Raw genomic sequence first — 27327 nt, 5'->3', positions numbered from 1 at the left:
ACTGCCCCCCCTGCCCCCCCCCCCCCCGCTGTCTACGGCCCTGCTGTATCCCTCGTGCAGTTACGCCTCGAGGCATAACAATAAAAATTTGACACATTCACAAGAAACATTAGGATAATTATAATTATAGAGCTGCTAAACGTACCGGGGATAAAATATTCAATTGTTGTGAAACGATCACACTTTTGGCTTTGTAGGGGGTCTTGGTGGACGGGAGAGGTGTGTCGAGGGTGTGGTCTCAACCATGGCCGTATTGCCTACTTTATAGTCACTCATTGAATGATCTCCGTTGGTCTTTGGGGAGGTTGCCATGGTAGCGTTCCTCTTGACGCAGACGAACCACATGACAGTGATTACAATGGCAGCTGTTACTAGAGCCACAAAGATGAGGGTCATGAAGAAGGTCAATGCTATGGCATCACCCTTCCGAAGACCTGGAATGGAAAAGAATAATGTTACCACAACTTTACAAATCAGTATACCACTCTAGATCTACAAATACTAGGTAATAGAAAGCTTGGGGGCAATACGATTAATTACTGTACCCCTCACACACCCACACACCTGGCTCTCCCGTGTCCACAAAGTATGCCACAAACTGTCCCTGTACGGAGGAGAGCTGCTGATCCAACATGGGCGGGTCACCTGTCGCCCCATTGGCTGATGTCACCACGACAGCATAACTAGACGACAGATTGAGTCCGGAAATGTCATGACATAATTCCCCAGATCCTGTGATAGGGTTGTCATTGACTTTGTTGTACATTGCTACATCCATTCCAACTTGACGTATATAGACATTGTAGTGAAGGTCGTCCAGACCCCCAGTGTTGAGGGCATACCCCCAGCATACGGTGACAACAGTGCCGTCAACCACCGGCCCCACAGTCAGTAGGGCTCTGTGGGGGGTAGGAATAACTAATTACAGCATAATCTTTGGAGGTAGGAAAAAAAATAATGGCTGAGGGGGTTTTGTAGGGGGAGAAAACAAACTAACGATTGATATAATGTACAACATAGATGAGGGCAAGAGTTTCTCTTCATAAAGAAGGTAACTGCTATGGCTTCACCCTTTTCGAAACGCATGGAATGGAAAAGAATAATGGTCAATTATTTTACATTCTATATAGCTATAGCTATAATATTAATATCAAGAGTTCCTAATGAACTCTTGCTATAGCTACTATACACCATTTTTATGTAGAAAGCTTGGATACGATCAATTGCTGTACTCCCCACACAACCTCATGCATTCCCCTTCCTCCACACCTCGCACACATTACACTTCACACACACCCTCATCACACACTCACACACCTGGTTCTCCCGTGTCCACAAAGTATGCCACAAACTGTCCCTGTACGGAGGAGAGCTGCTGATCCAACGTGGGCGGGTCCCCTGTCGCCCCATTGGCTGATGTCACCACGACAGCGTAACTAGACGACGGATTGAGTTCGGAAATCTCATAACATAGTTCCCCAGATCCTGTGATAGGGTTGTCATTGACTTTGTTGTACATTGCTCCATCCATTCCAACTTGATGCACGTACACGTTGTAGTGAAGGTCGTCCAGACCCCCAGTGTTGAGGGCAGACCCCCAGCATACAGTGACAACAGTGCCGTCAACCACCGGCCCCACAGTCAGCAGGGGGGAGGAGGGGGGCTCTGTGGGGGGTAGGAATAAACTAACGACTACATGATCTGTGGAGGTATAGGAAATCTCATGGCTGAGGGGGTTTTGTAGGATTATGTACACGTTCTAGGACAAAAAGCAGCGAAATGCTCAACACCGTACCCATGGCTAAACGTACTTTACATAATTGCCAATCAGTTCTATAATTATAGTACGTTATCATTGCTATGTGCGAAGTTTAACTGCTTTGCTACTCTATATAGCCTCACCGGCACAAGGATTACTTGGCATGGCTGGGTTGCGTACAGTAGCTCCAGTGCAGTCGCAGACACCGCTGGCTGGTAGCAAGGCTGCACTGTTAGCAGGACAGGCCACACACGAGGAGGTGATGGAGATGTCAGGCTGGAACATACCAGCAGGGCAAGCTGGAGGAGGGGAGAGGAGGTATAGACACTGTGATTGAGGGCATATTTAGCCCAACAAACACATGAAAGATTAGGTACAAAACCTGCAGGCTTTTCTTAAAATGACGGCCAAGCTGAAAGAGGGTTGCGTGGGCAGGGGAGACTATGAGCGTACTCTCTAATTACTATAGCGGGTATTTATACAATTCATACACTTTATAATTAGAACAGTAATTGTTCTAGTATAACGTACACACATATATATACCTTGACAGACGCCATTAATAAACTCAAAGCCAGGAGAGCACCCACACACGTCAGTGGCTGGGTCCACACAACTACCATCAGCAGAGCATATTCTGTCAAGAGTGCTCTTATTCTCAACATTCAGTCCACAGCAACATGTGCCTCGAGTGGTGCTGGTGGAGCCTTGGATTGGGAAGGGCACGGAGGGGCAGGTGACCAACGTCCCAGTGTAGCCAGGCGATCGATGGTAGTACACATACACTCTGTTGATATTGCCACAGTTACCCTCGTCCCTGAATGCAAGGTAAAATCCGTTTGTAGCCGGCCTTGAAATAGACCATACTGAATTCGCATTAGAGGTAGGACTGGTTGCTTGATTGAGTCTGGAATCTGCAATTCCACCCAGTAGTTGGTAATTAGAGGGAGCCACTCTCTGGTCAGCTGATACGGGGGCGTTCACGTCATATCGGTACAGAGTGGCGTAGCTGTTGACACAGGGCGTGACGCATTGAGTAAACCGGAATGACATGTTAAAAAACACTTCTTGCACATCGTCCACGTTGGGCACGCTTGGGAATCGAATGTAGTCTGAGAAAATCCAGTTATTATGCCTCGAGGCGTAGCCGCACGAGGGATACGGTAAAGCTGACTGTGTGTGTGTCTGTCTGTCTGTCTGTCTGTCTGTCTGTCTGTCTGTGTGTGTGTGTATTCCAGCTATAACTGCTCAACGGTTGCAATGCGACGAAAACTAACAGCTTCTATAGGCTTCTAGCCACGTTCTCTTGGATTTTGATTCGTGGATTAGCAAACTAAAGCTTCTTTCTCGAGTTATGGCTAGTTTGACTCACATTGAAGGCTGTTTCAGTCTCTTCAGAATCTTTCATAGCATCATCTGTCCGCACAAACTTTCTATTCAACATATGAGTTAGCCTTGCACTAAAGCGCTAGCTTTTTGTTAGCTACAATACTCAGAAAATATCTGTTAAAACAGCTAGCTAGCAGTAGCCATTTGTGAAATTGATCTCTTTGGACACACCCTTTAATTATTCCTGTGGATGTAATGCGCATGCGCGCTCATTCCCCATGTGTGATATCCAAGATCCAGATCCAGATTCTCCTGGCAGAATCATCTTTGTCTTGAGGGCCTGGTAAGCCACAAAACACTACCATATAACAATATAGATAACAATATGCATGTACACAGGTCTTTTCTTCTTAGATATTATATACACTGAACTACAGATCCTGGAAGAATCAATTTTCTTCTTTCTTGAGGTCCTGGTAAGCCACATAATACAATAAATAACAACAATAGATGCATGTAAATAAGTCTTTTCTTCTCAGTGACTTTATATAGATAAGCTAACTTTAATATAAAATTCATTATAGATAACACTCTAATAGAAAGCAAAAACATGGCGAGAGGCATTAGCACAGCGCCAGCTTGAACACTAGTTCTGTTGGTTTTGACTGGGTAGCGTGATACTGCAAATCCTTAAGCCGTGCTGGCAAGTACCTCCATTTTCACTCCACTAAACAAAGGATAAAGTAATATTATATATCAGGAGTACTCCTGGTAATATGTAATCACTATCCAGTTGAACTCACTATCTTGAGGTGATGATGTGCTTATTCCAGCTTCATTTATTCCATCTACATCTAGTGTTCTCCATTGCTGGACAGTGGTGGTTCCCACGAGGCCACTGAAGTCATAAGAGTCCAACAGTAGCCCCCAGTCTGGAGGCAGGATATGGTCAGCAGAGAAACGATCGCTAGTTCTACACTCATCATCAAAGAAGGCAGTCTCATCATCGTCCACACACGCGCCCCTCACAGCAGGGGGGGCCCACAGGGAGAGTGTCAGCAGAGTTAGAGCAAGGAGATCCATTATATCTGCATCAACTATTGCTATTGTAAGTACCGTGTAAACTGGAAATTTGGTGGATGAACCATTTGAACTGACTTGGCCACCGGAAACTTTAATTTGATTTGGCGATCTTCGGTAAAATCCGCCAAATCGCCAAATTAAAACACTCACTAAACATTCACTAAATTTCCAGTTATACGGTATACTTAATTATTTCCATAATTTTCGTGTTTTTAAGCTGTATTGAGTGGGTTTGGGATATTTAAAGGTTTTAACTTCTTAGAATTAACTTCCGAAGTTGTATTATAGTATAGTTCAATGAAGTGGTGAACACTAAACCACGCATGCACATACCATAATTATAGCCACTTGCCCACACAAAAGCCGATAGGTCTATAGCTGAACTCCATAAAGAATATTAGCTCATAGTAATTAGAGGCCATAATTATATCCACAACCTGTCAAAGGAAGTATTAGCAATGGCTGATTGCATGCCTATATACATGCAGTATAGTTTGTATTGTGTTCTTCATGCACCATTGTGAGATTCATATTAAAAGCTTGGTTGTAGAGGGGACTAGATTAAATTAGTAGATTTAGCTATAGGTCTATAGCCTCAGGACAGATGTGCTGGACATAAATTATAGCTAGACTAGGATCTATACATGTATACATAGAGCATGAGGCTCACATGCACACATAGATAGTGTTTATATGTATGCAACCATATAGATTGAAGGGTTCAATATCACAACTTACATTGTATAGTCCAGACAGTTGCAAGGCGCAGCCTTCAATCTCACAACCGGAAAAGAGATTCACTGCACCATTAATTAATAGTATAATTTTATGACTGTACATGTACTTTGAATTAGTATCTATACATGCCGGCCCCTCCCCACTTCATATCCTTTTTATGATCACATTCCTTCGATCATGACTTGCAACACTATACACTGTATAAAAAAAGACACAGCTATAAATAGACAGACTTGCATGATCATACAATCCTATAGCTATAACACAAACGTCTCCACTAAAGCGTTGACTTCCTTGGAGTGTTTTCCGTGCAGCCAGTGCTTTCCTTCCTCCATGACTACCAGTCGACTACCTGCTATACCATCCTTTAAGTACTGGGCATGTGAGGGAGACACCATTGGATCCCTGGCACCGTGCAATATCAGCGTGGGGCAGCCTATCTGGCTCAGCTTCTCCCTGCAAATATTACCATCGTATTTTGTTCGAATCTCAGCAAAAATGTCCAGTAGTTTTGTCCATAATTCTTGGAATAGTTCATCGCTATAAAACTGTGCCATGATTTCTTTAAGGTGTGGAGGCCATGTAGAAACAAGTCGTGTCTTCTCGAAATTGTCGAGGTCCTCTTGAGAGAAAAAGGACTTGCTCCCAATCAAGATTAGTTTCTCCACTTCTTTTGGAAACATTACAGCCAACACCATCGCCACTGCCCCACCATGACACCAGCCCAATACAGAGTAGCTCTCAAAGCCCAAAGCTTGCATGAGAGCGTGTGCATCCTCTGCATCAGCACTGTAGAAAGTGGCTGCATTGAACCTCTCTGCAGGTCGCGAGTTTCCATATCCTCGTAGATCAAACGTTACAATTTTGAATCCACTTCCTTTCCTTCCGAAGTACTCGAATTGTGGTTTGTACGTGAATTCTGCCGAGACCAGGGACCCTGAGATACAGAGCAGTGTGTGGGGGCCGTCCCCCCTGTGTGCATAGTGGAGCTGCACACCATTCACAGTGAGCTTGCCTCTTGTGATGTCCTCCATCGATCACTGACCTGTGTGGAATAATAATCGTTAAATTAGTAGGTTTATGTATAGTCATTAATAACATGTTTAGGTCACCTCTTTGGACACTTGTTGATCAGAATGTTGATGAATGTACCAGCCCGAATGTTCTCTATTGTAACGCATCGGAAATGGAAGAGTATGAATCGAATACAGACCCCGGTCTCTAGGAAAAATAATAATGGGTGTGTCACTTCCCTTCAAGCATCTTTTGGCTTGAGGCTAGGCCGCGCCGGGTGAGTGTTTTGGCATGAGTTGCGTTCCTACACTCAGAATGAGATCATGGCCTGAACACACCACAAGGTATAAAAAGTTAAAACACAGCTATAGACAGACTTGATCACAATTCTAGCTAGATTCTATAACACAAATGTCTCCACTAAAGCATTGACTTCCTTAGTGTTTTCCCTGTAGCCAGTGCTTCCCTTCCTCCATGACTACCAGTCGACTACCTGCTATACCATCCTTCAAGTACTGAGCATGTGAGGGAGACACCATTGGATCCCTGGCACCGTGCAGTATCAGCGTGGGGCAGCCTATCTGGCTCAGCTTCTCCCTGCAAATATTACCATCGTATTTTGCTCGAATCTCAGCAAAAATGTCCAGTAGTTTTGTCCACAATTCTTGGAATAGTTCATCGCTATAAAACTGTGCCATGATTTCTTTAAGGTGTGGAGGCCATGTAGAAACAAGTCGTGTCTTCTCGAAATTATCGATGTCCTCTTGAGAGAGAAAGGACTGGCTCGCAATCAAGATTAGTTTCTCCACTGCTTTTGGAAACATTACAGCCAACACCATCGCCACTGACCCACCGTGACACCAGCCCAATACAGAGTAGGTCTCAAAGCCCAAAGCTTGCATGAGAGCGTGTGCATCCTTTGCATCAGCACTGTGGAAAGTGGCTGCATTGTGCCTCTCTGCAGGTCGCGAGTTTCCATATCCTCGTAGATCAAACGTTACAATTTTGAAACCACTTCCTTTCCTTCCGAAATACTCGAATTGTGGTTTGCAGGAGAATTCAGCCAAGACCAGGGCCCCTGAGATACAGAGCAGTGTGTGGGGGCCGTCCCCCCTGTGGGCATAGTGGAGCTGCACACCATTCACAGTGAGCTTGCCTCTTGTGATGTCCTCCATCGATCACTGACCTGTGTGGAATAATAATCGTTAAATTAGTAGGTTTATGTATAGTCATTAATAACATGTTTAGGTCACCTCTTTGGATGTATTACCTTGTTGATTCAGAATGTTGAATGTACCAGCCCGAATGTTCTCTATTGTAACGCGGGGAAGGAGAGTATGAATCGAATACAGACCGCGGTCACCCATTAAAATAATGGGTGTGTCACTTCCCTTCGCTTCAAGGTAATTCACCTTTTGGCTTTGAGGCGAGTTTGGCTTACCTGACAAGTTGTTCAAGTATTCTATCTCCTAGCTAGTCCTATAGATGATAATCTAAGAGAACCGCAAGACACTCTGACAGCGCGTGTGTGATCTACAAGATGGATATGTTAACGGGCTCTATCAGCAGAGCCAGTAATGACAGAGCCAGCACAAGTGAAGGAGGACCAGAACCCAGCAGCAACAACAACCGCACCTGGTTCGGTCGTAGGAAGGACAGTGAATGGGTCTTTAGGCCTCTCAGGCTCAAGTTCAAAGTCAAGGAGCTAGAAGAGCTCTACAAGAAGTTAGTGTATCGGCAGCAGGAGTCGTTGCTCATATTCTCGTGTGGTATCATGATGACCGTCTCCCTGCTGGCACTACTGGAATTCCTAGCGTCTGGTGCTGTACGTGCCACACACACACACACCCACACACACCACACACTGCACATACGTATGAAGTATTGAAAACATATTTCCAATTAGTGTGTGGGGGTGGGGGTCGTAATGATAATATTATCTTTCTCCCATACAGTATCGCCAGATCCCCATACCGACTAACAATATATCCGAGTGCAGTGAGCTGACTAACATTACCTACGCCTACGGAGGGGTAAGCCAATATAATATCTGTGTGGGGGTACTGTGTGGGGGGTATAACAAGATGTTCCAAAATAATTGATTACTATGTATGTACTTTTACTTTCACCCCCACACTCACACACACACACCCTTACCCACCCCCCGCCCACACACACACACACACACCCTTACCCACACACACACACACACACACCCTTACCCACCCACCCACACACACACACACACACACCCTTACCCACCCACACACACACCCTTACCCACCCACCCACACACACACACACACACACACAGGATGCTGGCATACGTCTAGCCACGGCCGGTTCACTACCCTACATCGTTGCTCTGACAGTATACGGACTCTGTTACCTCATCATAGGTGTGGTCACCTTCGTGGACAGGATATCAGAGCGCCGACTGCTCATCTACTCACTGGTGGTCTTCTTTATCATGGTCCTGCAAGTGTACTCTGTGTTTGCACTCACCACCATCCCGAGGGCATCCAATGCGGTGAATGCTCATTTGCACTGATTAGTACTAGTGCAGTGTTAAATATAATATAAATACCAGATGCTTAATAAATTTGTTTATAGTGTATATACCTTCCGTGTACCAGTTACTGAAGAATCAGACAGCTAATTCGATTGCAAATAACGAATTTCCTGTAATTTGTAAAATGCAAAGAGTGCTGAGCATCATAATTAGAATTCGCAATAGTTAGAAACGCAATCAATGCTTGTACAGTGTCATTCCCTTCACAAAATCATATTTGTAGTTGCTCTATTCACATTGTGTACGTTAACTACAATACAGCTGCTACCGTGTACAGAGTATCACTGTGTTACCCCACCCCCTTCCTTACTAGCTGCTACCGTGTACAGAGTATCACTGTGTTACCCCACCCCCTTCCTTACTAGCTGCTACCGTGTACAGAGTATCACTGTGTTACCCCACCCCCTTCCTTACTAGCTGCTACCGTGTACAGAGTATCACTGTGTTACCCCACCCCCTTCCTTTCTAGCTGCAATTCATCATCATCACTGTGTTCCTGTCTTATTTCATGCTGCCCCTGTCCCTGCGTGTGGCCACTGTCCTCTGTCTATCATTGAGCGGCTTTCATCTCGTACTCTCCACATCGGTAGCTCACCAGACACGGGCGGACATTCTCATCAGACAGGTTGGCAATTGTGTTTCCTTGTTATCTTATTCGTACGTACATGTTTGTGTGATTAAATAAACTTTGTCGACTAGCTTGTACAGTGTTTTCCTGTCTTAAGTATATTCCCAGTAGTTGTAACTCTATTGATATAGCAGAGCAACGTCTTATTAAGAACCACAGAATTGCCTTTGATCTATTCACTGTCACCTCTGTATATTCCTGTATACCCATAGTATACTAGCTAATACTGTATGTGTATTCCTATATTCCTGTATACTACGAGTATACTGTACTTGTATACTCCTCCCAGTTTGTGGCCCACTTCCTGCTGCTTGCTGGCGTCAATTTGTTGGGGGTCTCCTACAATTACCTCAAGGAATTGGCTCAACGCAAAACCTTCTCTGAAACACGACGCTACATCAGTGCACTCATCAAGATCGATGAGCAGAAGGTCAAAAAGGTCAGCCCACCCCCTCCCCACACACACACACACATGCACTGTATAGTTATTTTTCTTATTGATTTCTTGGATGGTCTTCTCATGTGGTGGTGGGTGGAAGCCTCAGTGGTCAGTGCTAATGGCCTGGAATCCACACTCAATGTCAATCAAGAAAGTGTGAACTATTTGTGAAACCTAATTCCAGTACACTGTACTATATCATGTTAGAGGATATCTTTTTTTTCACACACACCCCCACACACACACACACCCCCACGCACACACACACACACACACACACACACACACCCACACACACACACACACCACACACACACACACACACACACACACACACACACAGAACACCCTCCTCAAGTCAGTCCTCCCGGCCATCATGGCGGACAAAGCCATCGACAGAATCTTAGAGTGTCAGAACCAGAAGGAGAAGTTACATGAGTTCAGAGACCTCTACATTACCCAGAGTCACGATATCAGCATCCTCTTTGCTGATATCGTTGGCTTCACTCGACTCTCCTCGGGCTGTACAGCACAAGAACTAGTCAAGATGCTCAACCAACTGTTTGGGAGGTTCGACCAACTAGCTGCCGTGAGTCATGTGTGTGTGTGTGAGGTGTGTGGGGGGTGTGGGCTGTGTGTGTAGTGTGTGTGTGTGGGGGGCTAGGCTTCATACTCAGTGTTCGACAATGTACATGTATTGTTGTATCTTGTTTTGAAAACATTCGCACTATTCCTCATACTACTATTAACTTCGCCCCCTCCCCTCCAGAACTACAGCTGTCTGCGTATCAAGATCCTGGGTGACTGCTACTACTGTGTGTCAGGACTGTTGGAGCCATGCCCTGACCACGCCCACAAGGCGATAGAGATGGGACTATCCATGGTCAAAGCCATACTGTGAGCAATCCATAGAAATACGGTTTAGATTATCAATTTCTGTATAATTATAGATCTTTTGCAGATACTGTAGATACGTATACTGTGTATTATGCATCATCATGTGACTCTATAACTCTGTCCATCATGTGACTATATAACTCTGTCCATATATAACCGTGTGCAGTGAGGTGCGTCGTGCTACGGGGGTGGACGTGAGCATGCGTGTGGGCGTTCACACAGGTAGTGTGTTGTCAGGAGTCCTGGGTCTACACAAATGGCAGTTTGATGTGTGGTCCTCGGATGTTATACTAGCCAATCACATGGAGTCCGGGGGAATGCCTGGGTAAGGGGGTGTGGTCAGGGGGTGTGGCTTGTGTATAGTAAATCTGTATCGTGTACTTTTAGTGCATTTGTACTTACTCACAACCACCAATTAATTACGTTGATTGCTTTATATTAGTATAATTATGACGTATGCTGCTAACTCAACTTTTTTGTACAGCCGAGTTTTTGTGATCCAATTTCAATCATTTTCTGATATAATAATAATGTCATGTGACTTATCGTCCCATGTACAGACGTGTGCACATCTCAGAGAGCACTCTGACGGCCCTGGATGGTGCCTATGAGGTGGAGCCTGGGGAGGGCAGTGACAGGGACCCTTATCTGGAGGGGACCACCACCTACCTCATTGTACAGAAGGTGAGGCCACCACAATGATAAATACTTGTTTAATATGAACTATTACATAATATACAAATAATGTTTCAGAGTTAATAAATCATTTTTTATGATTTTATGTTGTTGAGCCCCCCCCCCCAAATGTCATGTGATCTGTCCAGAGTGAGAAGGACCAATTAGAGGAGGAGAAGGACCAACCTCAGTTTATGAACAAGGGCCCTATGGAAGTGTGTGGCTCGTTTGTCCAGCCTCCCAACATGGCCCCCGTGATGGACATCCTGGACAAGTGGGGCATGGAGACTCCCTTTGCAGAGGATGATGTCGTGGGAACCAGTGTCCTCGCTGTGAGTACCTCTGTGTGTGAGGTTGTGTGTAGGTGTGTGTGTGAGGTGTGGGTGTGTGTGTGTGTGTGTGTGTGTATGTGTGTGTGTGTGTGTGTGTGTGTGTGTGTGTGTGTGTGTGTGTGAGGCTGTGTGTAGGTGTGTGTGTGAGGTGTGGGTGTGTGTGTGTGTGAGGCTGTGTGTGGGTGTGTGTGTGAGGCTGTGTGTGGGTATGTGCCTCTGTTATACTAGCGGGGTAGTGCTTAACCAAGTAACTGTACGTATATCAAGGCACATTGTACGTGTGGCTACCTAGCTCCCCTTCCCCACCCACACACACACACACACGCACCCACACACGCCCACACACACACACACACACACACAGTCGATGTTTGCTGCTCAGATGGGAATTCTCAACATATCCAGTAAGAACAAACACAAGGCTGTGTCTAAACTGGACCAGAAGACAATGAACAAAATGCGGAACATAATCGACGAATCCAACGCTAACAAAAGGTACACACACACATGTCCACATTGCTCCTAGTAGCAAAATGTTTCCATAGCAACCTTTGAGTCACCCTTGTAGTCAATAGTGAAAGTTGCCAAAGACAAGCTGTGTATGATATGGTAACTAAGGTGTGTCCTGTTTGTGTCTTCTTGCATGTAGTAGTGTATCAACTGTCACAGCTTTCATGTTCACTCACAGCTAGTGGCCAATATATACAGTGTGTACATGTATTACAATGACTGTTGTACCATGTACATGTATATAACAGTTGTGAGCATGTGCAATCAACCCCCCCTCCTGATATAGGTGGTGGTTTTCTTACCCTCCTGAAGTGAACTGGTTCTTCTTGGCCTTCAAGAGCTTCAAGCTGAACATCGCGTACGCCCGACTACCTGACAAAGAGTTCAAGTGGTACCTACTCAACATGTTCCTGCTCTTTGCTATCATCTATGCTGTGCAAGCCACCATGGTGTTCAAGTGAGTGTGTGTGTGAGGTGTGTGTGGGTGTGAGGTGTGAGGTGTGTGATCCTTGATTAAGCTGTAGCAGTCCACACATACACACTACCGTCGTATACATTGCTTGCGCATGCGCACCGAGGCATAAAAATGAATACACAGGAACAAATACACACTGGGGTGTGTGTGGGCCGGGTGTGTGAGTGGTGTGAGGTGTGTGAGGTGTGTGAGGTGTGGGGATTGTTTAGGTATCGCCTGAGCAGCCAAGTAAACAGTTCATGCATGATCCCCATGCAACTATACAGTGAAGGTAACATAATAATTATGTATTTGCTTTATGTGTACAGCAGGGCTGCATTGAAAGGGAGGTAATTCCCCCCCCCCCCTGGGCACAGTTTCCCCCCCCTAGGATCTGGCAGATCATTTGTACTGCTATAATTCTGATGACTTTTCCCCTCCTACATTTTTAATTTGCCCAATTTCCCCCCTCCCTGATCTCCAAAATCCTGGATGCAGCCCTGTACAGTACAGTATGTATCAACCTCCTACCCCTCTCATGCATACACAGGGGCGCTGTGATGCTGGGTACATTCCTGGCGGGCTTCATCTACTACTCCGTCTTCACACTCCTCTACTTCCTTCACCTCTGTAGGGTGAGTGAGTTGCCCCTAGCAACGCTCAGTCTAGCTATAGTGTTGTACATGCAGTGAGTGTTTTGTACGTACTATGCACCAGTTGTGTTAGCTACTGTATAGCGGGTGGTGCACCAGTTGTGTTAGCTACTGTATAGCGGGTGGTGCACAAGTTGTGTTAGCTACTGTATAGCGGGTGGTGCACCAGTTGTGTTAGCTACTGTATAGCGGGTGGTGCACAAGTTGTGTTAGCTACTGTATAGCGGGTGCACATTTATTTAAATATTTCGTAGTTTTCGTATAATGCTCTACAATACGAAAAATACGAAAATAAGCCACTAACTGTATCTTTGATAGCGCATAACTTTAGTCCAAAGTGTCCAATTTCAAATCTAAAAGTTGTATTTTGTAGCTTTTAGAGTGTTCTATTTAGATCATAAACTTATAATGGAGGCTTTCCCCTATACAGAAGCGAGATACTCTCAAGCAGAACGTGTTTATTCGTGCCTCTCTATTCCTGATACAATCTTACGTGGCTCGACTCCTCATTGGCGTGGGTGCAGTGATCATTATATTCATTGCTGCAATAGTCAACATTGCCGACTGCTACGAACCTTCGCAAAGCAGTATCAATGGTGGCTGTAACTGCACTAACTGGACTACTTGGAGTGATGCCATCAACAATCCTAGTCCTGACTCTAACACCTGTCAGTATCCACAGGTAAGCTATATACCATATAGCGGGTAATTTTTGGGGGACAAAATATTTGTGGTTGAGCAATAATTATTTAGTAACTTCGTGGATAATATTTTCGTGGTTGGAGCTTGCACTGCAGGTAAAGTTAGGCAAGGTCGCTTCATTTGTGGGTAAAATATTCGTGGTGTAAGCCATGCGTACGTTAAAATTTCGTGGAGGTCAGTTTGACCACGAAAATTACTCGTTATACGGTACTGAATATCGAGGGTTTGCGTGTAGGTTTGTCTATTCTGATAATCTTGGTTAATTTGTTTCACTAGAAAGCAAATAATATCTCAGTGGTATTGGAAGTGTCTTGGTCGGTGTACACAAACTCAATGTACACACTGTGTTTGAAAATAAATACTAGGAAGCTTGTTGCTTGTGCTGGGATCCAAAGCTTTGTGTGCGTACGCGGCTAATCTTACAGTGTACATACTGATGTTTGTAGCTGCATAACATTCTGGTCTTAGAAACACTACACTACAGGAATTGTAATATGACCTGCTATTGTAGTCTAGACCTCTACTGCACTAGGCTAACCACCCCCCCCCCACACACACACACACACACACACACACCCCACACACACCCACACACACACACACACACACACACACACACACACACACACACACACACACACACACACACACCCCACATAGTACTTCACCTACACTGCCATGGTGGCCATGATCGGCTCTGCCATCTTCATCAGGATGAACTGGATGTTCAAGGCAGTCCTGAATATCATAGCCTTCGTTGTCTACGCTATCGTCATTGCTTACACTAGCCATTGTCTCTATGACAACTATGACCTCAATGTATACGGTATTTGCTCAAGCTGTGAGTCACGTCCTCAGGAAAAGTGGACTGGCATCGTGTCTCTGTTCGTAGTCTTGCTGGCTACCATCATTCTGGGGAGGAGTGTGAGTTGTGGAGAGTGTGTGGGTGGGATGTGTGAGAGTATGTGGGTGGGTGGGATGTGTGAGTTGTGTGTGTGGGATGTGTGAGTTGTGTGGGTGGGATGTGTGCACCAGTGTACCATTGTCACTGTTACTCCTCTCTCTCTACAGGCTGATGGTGTGTACAGGACAGCCTTCCTGGCAACTCAGTCAGTAAGTCTGCCAGCCAGTGTGCCAGCCAGTGTGCCGCATGAAAGAAGTCGTTTAGAGTGCCTATTAATGTGTGTGTGTGGTGTGTGTGTGGGTGTGTGTGTGGTGTGAGTGTGTGGGTGTGTGGTGTGGGTGTGGGTGTGCCTATGGTAACTCCCCTACCCTCCATTAGACTCAGAGAGAGAGTGAAGAGAAGCAACGTTTGGAGGAGGTCAACAATATACTGCTCAAGAACATCCTACCAGAGCACGTGGCCAACCACTTCATCACTGTCGGCCAGTCTGGAGAGTCGGTAAGCGGTGTGGTTAAGGGGTGTGGTTAACTAATTAAAATCTCACTTTCCACGAAATGTTATCCCCTCAAGATATACCTGTATTACAGCAGTTTTAAGCACCTTTGCAACACACACACACAAATGGGTAAACCACAATGTAAACCCACAATGTAAACATGGACTACATGCAGGCTACACTTGAGTGGTTTCTTTACTAATTTGCATCAAATCAAAGTTGGCCAGTGTACTAACACAACAACTATAGCTATACAAAATGTCAAGGTTGTAAGACCTACTCCACAGATGTGAGATGGAGAATGGTGTACCAGAGCTGAGGTGTGTACTTGGTCTATCTCATATCACACAGAAAAAATAACTAGCAATTTGAAATGTGAACATAATTATTGACAGCAGTGGCGTAGGAAGAGAATTATCACTTATAGAGAGCATGGAAAAAGTTTAGAAGGGGAGCTGATACACATGTGCACACATAATAAAGTGCGCCTGCAAGGGGGTCTTAGGGTAGTCCCCTAAAAAATATATTAATTTTGCATGTTCTAGGATTGATTGGTGTATTTGCGTACAATTAAAAGCTTGATTCTTTGATTCAATTGAGCTTGGGTAAAAAGCGAGTATGCAGCCTGGTTCCTACTTTTAGTACACCACTGCAGATTGTCTCTCATTTGAGTAACCACAATTTTCTACAGTAGTACATTGTGGTTTTATGCTTGTGTGTTCATGTGTTGCAAAGGTGCTTAAAACTGCTGTATATTGGATCTCCATGTCTCTGACAAAGCTATCATCTTGTCGTTTTTTATTGCAGTTGTACGCCGACCAGCATGACAACATTTGTGTGATGTTCGCTTCAATCCCTGGCTTCTGGGACTTCTACCACGAGACAGACATCAACTCTGGGGGCAAAGAGTGTCTCCGCCTACTTAACGAGATCATAGCAGACTTTGATGAGGTAGGTCATTAATGACAGCGCCAAGCCTGTGTAGTTTAATGTGAACTGTTTCTAGAGGGAGGAACCACTTGACCTTTAGTTAATTAAGGTCGCTAATTAGTTTTTGTGAAACTTTGCCAGCAGTGTATACAAATTTCGGCATAAAGCAACTCAAATGTCTATTTAAAATAGAGGTCATCTTTAAATCTAGCCAAATCTGTACAAGAGTAGAGATAATAGCTGGCCAAGTACAGCCTAGATGGGTGTGGCCCTTCCACCGGTTTTTACTATAATTATGTGTGTACACTGTCACACAGCTCCTGGAGAAGCCTAAGTACAGTCGAGTGGAGAAGATCAAGACAATAGGAGCTACGTACATGGCAGCAGCAGGGCTAACGGGGACGGACAGTCAGAACCTCCACATTGTCTCCATGGTGAAGTTTGCTTTTGAGATAAAAAAGAAGTTGGACAACATCAACAGGCATTCCTTCAACGATTTCAAGCTCAGAATAGGTGGGTGGAGTTTCATCTGTACAATGTCACATGATCTGTGTCACCCGTAACACTATAAATTTATCTTTTACAGTGTATCTGTGATTTCTACTCCTTACCGTACATACGTGTCTCCATTGTGCATATCGTATAGCCGGTAATTTTTATTTGAACTACCCTATTAAATATTCGTACAGCTCAGGACAGTGATGTTGAACCTATTGCGATAGAATGATTTCACAGTTTTAAATTTCAAAGTTTTAATTTTTGTATGATGCTCTACATTACGAAAGATACAAACATTTCCCCATACGAAAATAACTTGTTATTGTACGGTAGTCTTATTGTATTGGTTTTGATTCCGTTCCACGTACTTGGTACAGGTCTGAACCACGGTCCAGTGGTGGCTGGAGTGATAGGTGCTGGTAAACCTCTGTACGACATCTGGGGCAACACTGTCAATGTGGCCAGCAGGATGGACTCAACTGGAGAGTCCGGGAAAATACAAGTGAGGCATATCATAGTACAGTGCTGTGTGTGTGTGGATGGGTGGGTGCCGTCATTATTAGTACTTGAAAGCAAGTTTTAAGCTCTTTATACGCCTTAATATAATGTACCGTATTACTAGAATGTTTTGTGAGCATCAAACATTTGCAAACTTTGCGATGGTTGATCAATTCGCAACAATAAAATCCGCAAAACCTACTAGTAAATACACACGATCCTTGCCAGAACGCAATAGTTAGATCGCAATCGGTCATAATTTTCTGCTGATTTGGCTCATTTGCAAAGGTTTTTCACCAGCAAAACATTAATATGGTATACTGTAATCTGTGTCCTTGCTAGGAAAATTCAATAGTTCTTCTTGCTACATGAACATCACCTAGCTTGTGTACAGTACAGTACACTGTGCCACGCCCCCTATTATTGCCACGCCCCTGTTTATAGCCACGCCATGAATACCTCATATCTGCACATGACACTAGCAATGAATGTCCCTCCCTCCCTGTGTGGGTATGTAGGTGAGTCAAGAGACTGCTCGTATTCTCATGGACCACAACTTCGATCTCAAGGAAAGAGGAAAGATCTTCGTCAAGGGCAAGGGAGAAATGACCACGTACTTTTTAGAAGGAGAAGTCAAAGGAGGTCTACGAATTTGAGCCAGTTCTGAGAACTAATCCTCCATACATCATTTTTTAGTCAGGAACCAAATATTTATATATTTTTTTAGTTCATATATACGCTTGTTTTGCCCCTCACTTTAACGAACATTTTGCACTGTTTTTCCACAATTAATTTTTCTTCGTGCTATATTCTCTTTCAATTGTAGTTACACTCAATGTTAATTTTGTGTCCTGTTCTTGTCCTCCCATTCGTTCTTGTCAACACAGTTTTGTACAAACACAAAGTTAATTTACAAAAATAACTTAATTTACACATGCATACATAATTATATATATCAGACATCGTAAAGGCAACCACTCCATACAATACAACATAGTAAATTTGTATTATTTTAATTAAGTGAGATAATGGTAATCATGTGTTACACTGCATGTACGTGTGAGCTAATAGAGTCGGACCACCCTCCTCATGATCAGAGATTGTTATACGCTTCAATACTCGACCGCCAATCTCGCGACTGCTTTACTTTCACTCTCTCCGATTTCTTTCCTGATTTCTTTGCAACGGCTTTGTAGCTAGAGCTGACGGCCCCGCCCACTCCTTGTCCAGAGCCGGGCATGCTCCCGTGACTGTAGCGAATGGGGCTAGAGGGTCCGTCTGTCTCGTCAGAGCCAATGGATTTAGTCGGGCTACGAACGGGGGCAGGGACTGATGGGTAGGAGCCGGAAGGAGAAGAGAGGGTCCGAGGAATCATCATCACAGCATTGGATGCATTAACCTCCTCTCCCTGTGTGGGTGTGAGTGGGTGGTGTGTGTGTGGGTGAGTGGGTGGTGTGTATGTGGTGTGTGGACGGTAATGGATATATAATTATGACTGCACTATTTTAAGTATTATAGCTAACTGACCAGTGATCTCATTTCTTTTTCTGTTTTTTGATCGATGACCAAGATCTTCTTTTCTGTAGCACTCCCTCCTCGTATCAGCTCCACCACCTGCAGAGCCGTGCAAGATTGCATTCATTACTGTATGCACTATGCACTATACACTCAGAATACTAGCTAATAAGAACCAATGACTCGTGACTAATTATGGACACGCATGATATCACCTGGAATAATTCTATACCAAATTAGCTAGCAAGAATTAGCTACCGTTTGATGAGATTCAGTCTCTACATGCGTCCCGTCCACCTCCAGCACGTGGTCGCCTGGCAACATGCCGGCAAGGTCAGCTGGACCATTTGGAGACACCCACTTGATGTACTGACCCTGTATTATGAGAAAATGAGCCATTGAAGTAAGTACGTAATTAACATCCCAACACAGAACAGTTGTCCCAACACAGAACAGTTGCCACATAATAAATCTAACCATATTGACAATCTGTAAAGCTATGAACATATCTATCTACATAATATTGTTGATAGCTAGCTTCCTGATATTCTAGCCTTAGCTAGCTAGCTATAGCTAACAACTAGAGATCGTTATAGCAGCTTCACCGTAGGTACCTTGAGTGTTTTGTTTGTGTACATGTGGAAGCCATATCCCTCACGCCCTCTAACGACAGTGAGTAGCCTGAGGCCCTTCAACATCGCTCCGTCCTCTGCCATAATCTACCTCTCTTTGATAGGTGGTCTATAGCACAGCTACTGATCTTATCTCCTCCCACGATTCTTGATTTAAGGGTCTCACTTGCTTGAAATAGCTGAGCTGGTCTTGTCAAAACAACTGCAGTATAGTCCAGCTACACCCCTCTTTGTGCATGACAGGGCAGAAGTGGGCGTATCTAGCTTGCAACATTGGAGCTCAATTTCCTGTATTTTTACTCCGTATACTATAGACTAGAGTTATAGCATCAAAGCGCATATATTAAAGCTGAACAGTCAAGATGCCACAGCATAGAAACAAGACGGTTGTGCAGGCCTTCAACCTGGTCCCAGTAGTGGAGCAAGCTCTATCCGACCGTCCAAAGACAGAGGTATTAACATCAACCAATAGCAGCCCCTCAATCAATGGCTGTAGCTATCCATGTACACGCTTCACGAATACCCCTCACACACCCTCACACCTTACACATACCTCACACAGGTCAGCTGTCTGGCTGCAGCTGATCGGTGCATGTACATTGGGACGCAATGTGGTCTCATTATCTACTATCAAGTGGAGGAAAATAAATCACCCCTCGGCAAGATAGTCTACCAGTCAAAGGTCAAAGGTCGTATTCAACTGGGGGCGGACAAACGCAAACCAGTTCAGCAACTGACAGTTGTCCCTCATCAAAAAAGGCTCGTTGCCATGGTAGACGGTAAGAGCTGGTCATCAATAATAATTATTATAAGGGGCTTAATTGTGGTCAAATAAACATCCTCTAAATGAGCGAAGTACGTAACATACAATACAAGCATAATAGCACACCAGAGACATAGGTATGTGGTATGATGGTTAGGGCACTCAACCCTGATCATGGTGCAAAATGTGGTTTTCAAGTGAGAGAAGTGGTCTTGTGTATGATTGATGTTGTGGTAGTTTGCTTACAATGATGATGTCACTGTGTACCTATATTACTGTAGGTGTTCTGTACGTGATGCACATGAGCACTCTGGAGTTGTTTGACACGGGTCAGCGAGTATCGAGGGTGAGTGGGCGGCCACCATACCTAGCGTACAGTACAGTACAAGCTATCTCACTGTACATGTTTAATAGAGTGCTAACACATCTCTCTTCTTTACATTAATTTCCTGGGTATACCTAGATTTACCCGGTACCCCCCCCCCACACACACTTCCCTTCTCTCTGCAGATCCAGTGCTACTGTGTCAATGAGTGTCGCTCTGCACAAACTTCACAAACTGCTTCGAGCACATTCGAGCTCATTCTAGCCCCTCAGAGGAAGAAGCTCATACAACAGTATGCTCTGAGTGGTGACAAGATGGTCCACTTGAAGGACTACACTCTCCCAGACCCAGCAGTCACCATGGTAACTCTTATAGCCGTAACTTACTGTCTTGTTATTTACCTTGTATATATACTTACACGAAGCTTGTACGATGCTTGTAAAAAAGTGATTGTATTAATTGGCTTACCAATTAATTTTATATTACTGTACACCACTGTGTTGCAAGGTTTCAGAGCTATAGCTAAGCTGGATAGCAAGTAAGTTTGATTAAAACAATAGCTGGATTCAATATTCAATATCTGACTTGCTATTATCTAGCATTTGAAACTTTTCAACAAGTATTTATTCAGTGTAACTCCTCATGCAGGCTCGAGATGGTGGGTCCGTGTGTGTGGCAGTGTCGCCCTCAGGCCAGGATGATGGGAGATATGTCACAGTCAACATCCACGAGAATGGCAAGGTTCGTCCATTGTAGCAAGACCTGGCACTTGTTTATAGGGAATTCCCCCTTGTAGATCATGGACCTTGTACCCTACGACAGTGGCACCAAGCCGATCGTGAAGAGAACCAACAAAGGAGAGTTCCTCGTCAACACTGGGACCTTTGGGATAATCGTGTTTGCAAGTGGAATATCAAAAGTAAGCCCCGCCCCCTAGATAAGTAAGCCCCACCCCCTGGATAAATAAGCCCCACCCCCTAGATAAGTAAGCCCCACCCCCTAGATTTAGTGATACAATCCCTTTCGTGTTTTATTGCGTAGCCTCGAGGCATGATTTGGTAAGGGTTGTCCTGATATAAAAACAGCATGAGAGTCCTTGTTACTACGTACATTATCCCCCCCACAGAGACCCCCTGTGGACTGGAGTCGGATGCCCCCCAGTGCAGCCACGTACAAGTTCCCCTACATAGTGGCATGGTCCGAGCTAACGGCACAGATCCATGTGTTCAATATCCTGGATCAGAGATGCGTACAGGAGATACCGTTCCCTGTGAGTGTGTGTGTGGTGTGTGTGTGGGTGGGTGGGTGGGTGGGTGTATGTGTGTGTGAGGGTGACGAGTGTTCATTATACATATGCCCACACACACCCACCCACACACACACAGGGTGGTCGTTTCCTTGGTGACCTCAATGGTAAAGTGTACGGAGGTATGGATCGCTCTATATACGTCCTACCATATGTTCCTCTGAGGGACCAGGTCTCCAATCTCCTGGACAGACAGCTAGTGGAAGAGGCCGTCCTATTAGCTGAAACCATTACTGCTGTGGAGGCAGCAAAGGAAAAGGAGTCGCCAGAAGCAGTAAGTCACCCTCTGTATAATATAGCCACTGTTGGTTTGCCTAATCCACAGCATATTATCCTAGTGCATACTCCAGGAAACGTCCAATTTCAAAACTAAAAGTTGCATTTAGTAGCTGTTTGGTAGCGCTACAATATAATTATAATTATGGTGTGCTTAGATCAGCAATTTTTGTTCGAATAGAAATTTTCTGGAAAAAAAGCATGACTGTGTATTTTCAGAATCAGGCCTGTTTTCTGAGCTATCTTTGTTACTTGCACAGCAGCAACTTGTCAACCTCCTCTGCAGTATATGAACGAGGTGAAGCAAAGAGCAGCCTTCATTTACCTTGGTAACGGACGCTACTCTGAGGCGGAGGCACTGCTGGTGGAGTGTGGGGCTGACCCCCGGGAGGTGGGTGTGTGTGTGTGTGTGTGTGTAGTCATGTGACCTTGCTTTGATGTCAGGTGATAGTCCTGTTTGATGACCTCCTCCCGGCAGCCTCCACCTTTAAGAGTAAAGGCAACAAGATCCACGGCATACCCTCCATACAAGCACTCGGTAAGAGACGAACGTAACGACTGATTATAAGTATAATAATAATTCAAAGGCCGTAGTCTTGCGCCTTTTTTCAAAATTCAGCTGTTTTGGTAACTACCTTTTAGAGCCCGTGATTCAAATCAATTGATGTAGATGATGTTGTCATTGATTAGATGGAACTTAAGTGAGTTAATAGTATTGTTTTGCTTGCAGCCACAGTGGGGCAGTTGTCTCTTGTGGAGGCCAAGAAATTCCTCATCAGATACTTGGTGAGTTAACGATCGGCTGTGTCATGTGACTATTTAGTGATCTCATGTGACTATGTAGTGATGTCATGTGGTATTCTCCGCCATACAGAAAGACGTGCGGACCACACCCCTTGTTCAGGGCAGGAGAGAAGTGAGTAACTATATATAGATCATGAGGTATGTGTGTGTGTGTAGTGTCCCAAAGACCGTGCTGAATACAATGTTAAAATTCGAAGTTAGTATTTTACAAGAGAACATACATGTACGCTGCTGCAGAGGACACATGTAGATCATTATCTAGATCCCACTTTTCATTGGCTATATAATAGTTAGACACTGTTTAGGAAGTTTCTAAATCATGTGGTAACTTCCTAAACAGTGTCTAGATCATAGCAACCATGATGTATGGTGGGTGGCCTTTAAGAGACTATATGGATGGCCCCACCCACTTGTTAGATCCACTCTTCAAATTAAACTAAGCTAGCTCATAGTTCCCTGGTAAACACACACTAAGTAACGTACATTGGATTGCTCACATGATTCCCCCGCCCCCTCACACAGGACGTGGACACATCGCTAGTGAAGCTGCTAGCGGAGGAACGCTCGTCCTCTCTCATCCCATACATTGAGAACCATGACCTCTACATTGCCTTCGAGGAGACGAAGGCCATCCTGGACAAGTACAAGGTATGTGCATGGGCGTGTGTGTAAGGTGTGTGGGGGGGGGGCACTCAGAGGCACATTGTAGCTCTAGGCTATCGTAAAAGGATTTTCTGCAAGCTTAGAGACACCTTCCCCTGCAGTGTCACCATGCCCTGGGGCTACTCTACTACTACTCCAACCAGGCCAGTAAAGCTCTCAATATCTGGACCAGGTAGGCCATTCATCCCCTATTAGCCACACCCATCAGCCACACCCCCTGTGCAGGATATCAGATGAGGAGTTGACAGATAAAGACTTTCCTGGTTTTGGCTACATTGTGGACTTTCTGTCAAAGTGAGTGCCACGCCCTCCATAGCTCCCATTAATGGCTGTGTGTGTGTGTGCGTGTGTGTGTGTGTGTGCCTTTAAAATACCGTATAGCGGGTAATTTTCGTACAAACAATCCATTTAAACATTCGTACATTGTGGTAGAATAATTTCGTAGTTTTAATTTTCATATGATGCCGTATAATACGAAATAATTATACGAAAATTTCCACCATATGTACGAAAATAACCCACTATACAGTAGTATGTGCAAGTTCAGGGATTAGTTTGATACGATCTCCGCTTTCATCTCTCCACGTCTCAAAATACAAATTTGTCATAGTTATAGTATACCCCCCCCCCTCTAGATACACGGTGGAGGAAGTGGTGTTCCAATACTCCGAGTGGGCTCTCAAGCGTGACGAGGAACTGGCCACTAACATATTCACTGAGCGAACAGAGCAGCTCAACTCAGACCAAGTGCTCAAGTTTCTCTCTCCCTTCAAGACCGCCACTGTCTCGTACCTGGAGCATATCATCCATGGCCAGGGGTCAAAGGTCAGTACATAGTAACAGTGATGTGCCAAGAATGTTTGAAGTGGCTATTTCCAATCATCAATCTCAACTCACAAATTTACCTCTTTTATGTAATTTTTAAGCAATAATCATAGTCAAGTAGGCTTGGCCTGTAAGAGGGTTGTTTGTTACGCATGTCTAGATGTCTATTTTGTGTCTAGAGGTGGTTAGTACCAACCACCACCGACCAGTGTGGGCACATCCTACTACACACACACACACACACACACACACACACACACACACACACACCCACTAGGAGGAGCGCTATCATACCAAATTAGCCGGCTACTATCTGGACACGGTCCTGGCATTGTCAGAGGAAGGATCTCAGAGCTCCATGAGGTTAGGGGCAGCACGACAGAAACTGCTAGAGTTCCTAGAGAGCTCCTCCCATTACCACGCCCCCCAACTGCTCAGCAAGGTCCAGGACTCGGACCTCCACAGAGAGTGTGCTCTGTTGTACGGCAGGGTGAGTGGGCGTGTGTGAGGTGTGTGTGGGGGAGGGGTTGGTTTAATTGATGCAGCCTGTTTTGTATTTGTGTATAGCTATCGTTTTGACCTGTAAAACTGCCCATTTTTCCTGCATAGTTATTGTAAATAATTTCACCAAGTCTTAGTATAATTGTCTGGATTTCTCCCATGCCCAGATGGACGAGCATGAGAAGGCACTGACTCTGTTAGCACACAAGCTCAAGGATTACAAGCAGGCAGAGGAGTACTGTCGCCTCTACTCCCAGGTGACCACTCACACACGCCCACACACACACTAACCCCATCCACCCACACAGGATCGCAGTCGTCAATATCGTCAGAACTTGTACCAGACCTTGCTACGAGTGTACCTCCTCCCACGAGACAAGGATCACTCCACCCTCATCCGTCCTGCCCTATCACTGCTCAACTCTCATGGGGGACACTTTGATGGAGCACAAGTAAGAGAGGGAGATGTGGGGGTTAGGGGGGGAGATGTGGGGGTTAGGGGGGGAGATGTGGGGGTTAGGGGGGAGATGTGGGGGTTAGGGGGGCCGGGGGTTAGGCTGGTGATGGAGCACAAGTAAGAGAGGGAGATGTGGGGGTTAGGGGGGAGATGTGGGGGTTAGGGGGGGAGATGTGGGAGTTAGGGGGGGGAGATGTGGGGGTTAGGGGGGAGATGTGGGGGTTAGGCTGGTGATGGAGCACAAGTAAGAGAGGGAGATGTGGGGGTTAGGGGGGGAGATGTGGGGGTTAGGCTGGTGATGGAGCACAAGTAAGAGAGGGAGATGTGGGGGTTAGGGGGGGAGATGTGGGGGTTAGGCTGGTGATGGAGCACAAGTAAGAGAGGGAGATGTGGGGGTTAGGGGGGGAGATGTGGGGGTTAGGGGGGGAAATGTGGGGGTTTGGCTGGTGTATTAGTCTGTCTTGAGGCATACAGTAAATAATTGAAAACACATACAATAGCAATGTCAATCAGTGTCAGATGTGTAGGACAACAGCTTTGATTATGCCTCGGTGCGCATGCGCAAGCGAGGTATACGGTAGTGTGTTTGTGTGTCTGTGTGTGTGTGTGTAGACTATTTCAGATGCTCAAGGATCAATGAAGTGCAAGTAAGAGTTTCTATAGGCTTCTAGTCATGTTTTCTTGGCATGCTATTAATTTTGTGGATTTGCAAAATAAAGCTTCTTTCTCGAGTTATGCCTAGTTTTGCTTACTTGGAATGCCATTGCAGCCTTTTCAGAAGAGTCCCTCTCTTACTTGTGCTTTCACCAGAAAGCACATAATTTCGTGTTCTGACAGATACGTATCATGTCTTGTGTAATTATCCCCCTCCTCCCTCCCTTCAGGTGTTGGAGCTACTGCCCCCCCATTATGTATCATGATTATCCCCCTCCCTCTAGGTGTTGGAGCTACTGCCCCCCCATTATGTATTATGATTATCCCCCTCCCCCCTCCCTCCAGGTGTTGGAGCTACTGCCCCCCCATTATGTATCATGATTATCCCCCTCCCCCCTCCCTCCAGGTGTTGGAGCTACTGCCCCCCCATTATGTATTATGATTATCCCCCTCCCCCCTCCCTCCAGGTGTTGGAGCTACTGCCTCCCATTATGTATTATGATTATCCCCCTCCTCCCTCTAGGTGTTGGAGCTACTGCCCCCCCATTATGTATTATGATTATCCCCCTCCCCCTCCCTCCAGGTGTTGGAGCTACTGCCCCCCCATTATGTATCATGATTATCCCCCTCCCCCCTCCCTTCAGGTGTTGGAGCTACTGCCCCCCAACTGGCCCATCTCCACTGTCAAGATGTTCCTCCTCCATAGTATCAGGAGCAGCGTCAACACTCACCGCACTGAGAAGATAGAGCAGAGCCTAGCCAGGGGGGAGAATCTCATGGTACGCGTGTGGGGGGTCTATCTATGGGGGGTAGTCCAGGAGGCTTTATAGTATGTGGGGGTTGGTGGGACCAAAAGCCTTTGATTTAAACTACTAATGGTGAGTGTATTATTGTCTGTCTGTCTTTGTTTCAGGTGAGGAGAGCGTTCATTGACCTCCAGGGTGACCCCGTCGTCATCACTGACACAACGTAAGCTGTGCACTAGTAGTGCTCATACACTTATCATTCGAGGCCTGTACAGTTTCCAGCGTTTAATCGAGGAAATAGGTTTATCGCTAACTATAAAAAACATTTTCATAACTAGCCTTAAAATTGGCCAAAACACAATTTTATTCTCGCATATTATATATTTCTAGCAAACAGTATTTCTTAAGTATAATTTTTTATTATCGTACTCTGTGCTGACCTATCTGTCTCCCCCCTCTCCCTCAGGCAATGTCTCGTGTGTCATATGCCATTCAATGATGCTGCGTTTGTCCGCTATCCTAATGGAGTGGTCACCCACCTCAAGTGTGGGCGTAACAAGACCATCTGTCCCGTCACTGGCACCTGGTTTAGCGGGGAACCATGACGATGAGAGGGGGCGTGGCAATCAACTCTTTGTGTTATAATTATAGAATCACACTTCACTAAAATTAATTTAGTTTTTTGAATCTCTTCATACTCATAATTATACCTAGTATGCTGTTAATATTTCATTCATGTTGTGATTTAT

The 27327-nt window shown here is 45.2% G+C and overlaps 6 protein-coding genes across 8 annotated transcripts; 2 read left to right on the top strand and 4 right to left on the bottom strand.

Annotated features, from left to right (window-relative positions):
- Nucleotides 1-69: 69 nt before the first annotated feature.
- LOC135333461 (ephrin type-A receptor 4-A-like) lies at nucleotides 70-2887 on the bottom strand. Its single transcript, XM_064528430.1, has 5 exons — nucleotides 2305-2887; nucleotides 1903-2058; nucleotides 1318-1665; nucleotides 565-899; nucleotides 70-434 (listed from the first exon to the last, which is right to left on the bottom strand). The coding sequence occupies exons 1-4, from the start codon at nucleotides 2810-2812 to the stop codon at nucleotides 889-891; spliced, it is 1023 nt and encodes a 340-aa protein (XP_064384500.1). The 5' UTR covers nucleotides 2813-2887; the 3' UTR covers nucleotides 70-434; nucleotides 565-888.
- A 2174-nt stretch (nucleotides 2888-5061) lies between these two features.
- Nucleotides 5062-6170, bottom strand: LOC135333466 (valacyclovir hydrolase-like). The gene is made up of 2 exons (XM_064528436.1): nucleotides 6022-6170; nucleotides 5062-5954 (listed from the first exon to the last, which is right to left on the bottom strand). The coding sequence occupies exon 2, from the start codon at nucleotides 5941-5943 to the stop codon at nucleotides 5167-5169; it is 777 nt and encodes a 258-aa protein (XP_064384506.1). The 5' UTR covers nucleotides 5944-5954; nucleotides 6022-6170; the 3' UTR covers nucleotides 5062-5166.
- An 81-nt stretch (nucleotides 6171-6251) lies between these two features.
- LOC135333468 (valacyclovir hydrolase-like) lies at nucleotides 6252-7249 on the bottom strand. Of its 2 annotated transcripts, none has more exons than XM_064528437.1 (2): nucleotides 7194-7249; nucleotides 6252-7109 (listed from the first exon to the last, which is right to left on the bottom strand). In XM_064528437.1, exon 2 carries the CDS (start codon nucleotides 7096-7098, stop codon nucleotides 6361-6363), a length of 738 nt encoding a protein of 245 aa, XP_064384507.1. In that variant the 5' UTR covers nucleotides 7099-7109; nucleotides 7194-7249; the 3' UTR covers nucleotides 6252-6360. The 2 variants fall into 2 exon arrangements, with proteins under 2 accessions (XP_064384507.1, XP_064384508.1); XM_064528438.1 differs by having other exon boundaries at nucleotides 7177-7230.
- A 60-nt stretch (nucleotides 7250-7309) lies between these two features.
- On the top strand, nucleotides 7310-18057 carry LOC135333405 (adenylate cyclase type 2-like). Its single transcript, XM_064528363.1, has 21 exons — nucleotides 7310-7748; nucleotides 7879-7956; nucleotides 8238-8453; nucleotides 8965-9120; nucleotides 9413-9562; nucleotides 9906-10151; nucleotides 10332-10459; nucleotides 10626-10784; nucleotides 11020-11143; nucleotides 11284-11466; nucleotides 11831-11961; nucleotides 12263-12433; nucleotides 12981-13065; nucleotides 13514-13765; nucleotides 14446-14709; nucleotides 14857-14898; nucleotides 15068-15187; nucleotides 15993-16136; nucleotides 16433-16628; nucleotides 16991-17115; nucleotides 17630-18057. The coding sequence occupies exons 1-21, from the start codon at nucleotides 7464-7466 to the stop codon at nucleotides 17765-17767; spliced, it is 3393 nt and encodes a 1130-aa protein (XP_064384433.1). The 5' UTR covers nucleotides 7310-7463; the 3' UTR covers nucleotides 17768-18057.
- LOC135333471 (Na(+)/H(+) exchange regulatory cofactor NHE-RF1-like) lies at nucleotides 17980-19518 on the bottom strand. Its single transcript, XM_064528441.1, has 4 exons — nucleotides 19241-19518; nucleotides 18885-19001; nucleotides 18639-18725; nucleotides 17980-18519 (listed from the first exon to the last, which is right to left on the bottom strand). The coding sequence occupies exons 1-4, from the start codon at nucleotides 19340-19342 to the stop codon at nucleotides 18205-18207; spliced, it is 621 nt and encodes a 206-aa protein (XP_064384511.1). The 5' UTR covers nucleotides 19343-19518; the 3' UTR covers nucleotides 17980-18204.
- Nucleotides 19519-19548: 30 nt separating this feature from the next.
- Nucleotides 19549-27292, top strand: LOC135333409 (transforming growth factor-beta receptor-associated protein 1 homolog). Of its 2 annotated transcripts, XM_064528368.1 has the most exons (22): nucleotides 19549-19710; nucleotides 19821-20037; nucleotides 20303-20367; nucleotides 20532-20708; nucleotides 20995-21087; nucleotides 21143-21265; nucleotides 21473-21616; nucleotides 21732-21926; nucleotides 22215-22319; nucleotides 22373-22466; nucleotides 22659-22714; nucleotides 22803-22844; nucleotides 23255-23380; nucleotides 23497-23567; nucleotides 23621-23689; nucleotides 24031-24220; nucleotides 24498-24710; nucleotides 24889-24978; nucleotides 25030-25173; nucleotides 26477-26611; nucleotides 26746-26801; nucleotides 27045-27292. In XM_064528368.1, exons 1-22 carry the CDS (start codon nucleotides 19621-19623, stop codon nucleotides 27181-27183), a joined length of 2634 nt encoding a protein of 877 aa, XP_064384438.1. In that variant the 5' UTR covers nucleotides 19549-19620; the 3' UTR covers nucleotides 27184-27292. The 2 variants fall into 2 exon arrangements, with proteins under 2 accessions (XP_064384438.1, XP_064384439.1); XM_064528369.1 differs by lacking the exons at nucleotides 26477-26611; nucleotides 26746-26801; nucleotides 27045-27292 and adding an exon at nucleotides 26063-26186.
- The last annotated feature ends 35 nt before the right edge of the window (nucleotides 27293-27327 follow it).

This window comes from Halichondria panicea, chromosome 3 (assembly GCF_963675165.1).
Source record: "Halichondria panicea chromosome 3, odHalPani1.1, whole genome shotgun sequence".
NCBI classification, from domain to species: domain Eukaryota; kingdom Metazoa; phylum Porifera; class Demospongiae; order Suberitida; family Halichondriidae; genus Halichondria; species Halichondria panicea.
Note: the sequence above shows the minus strand (reverse complement) of the source record. Positions and strands in the feature narration are given on the sequence as shown.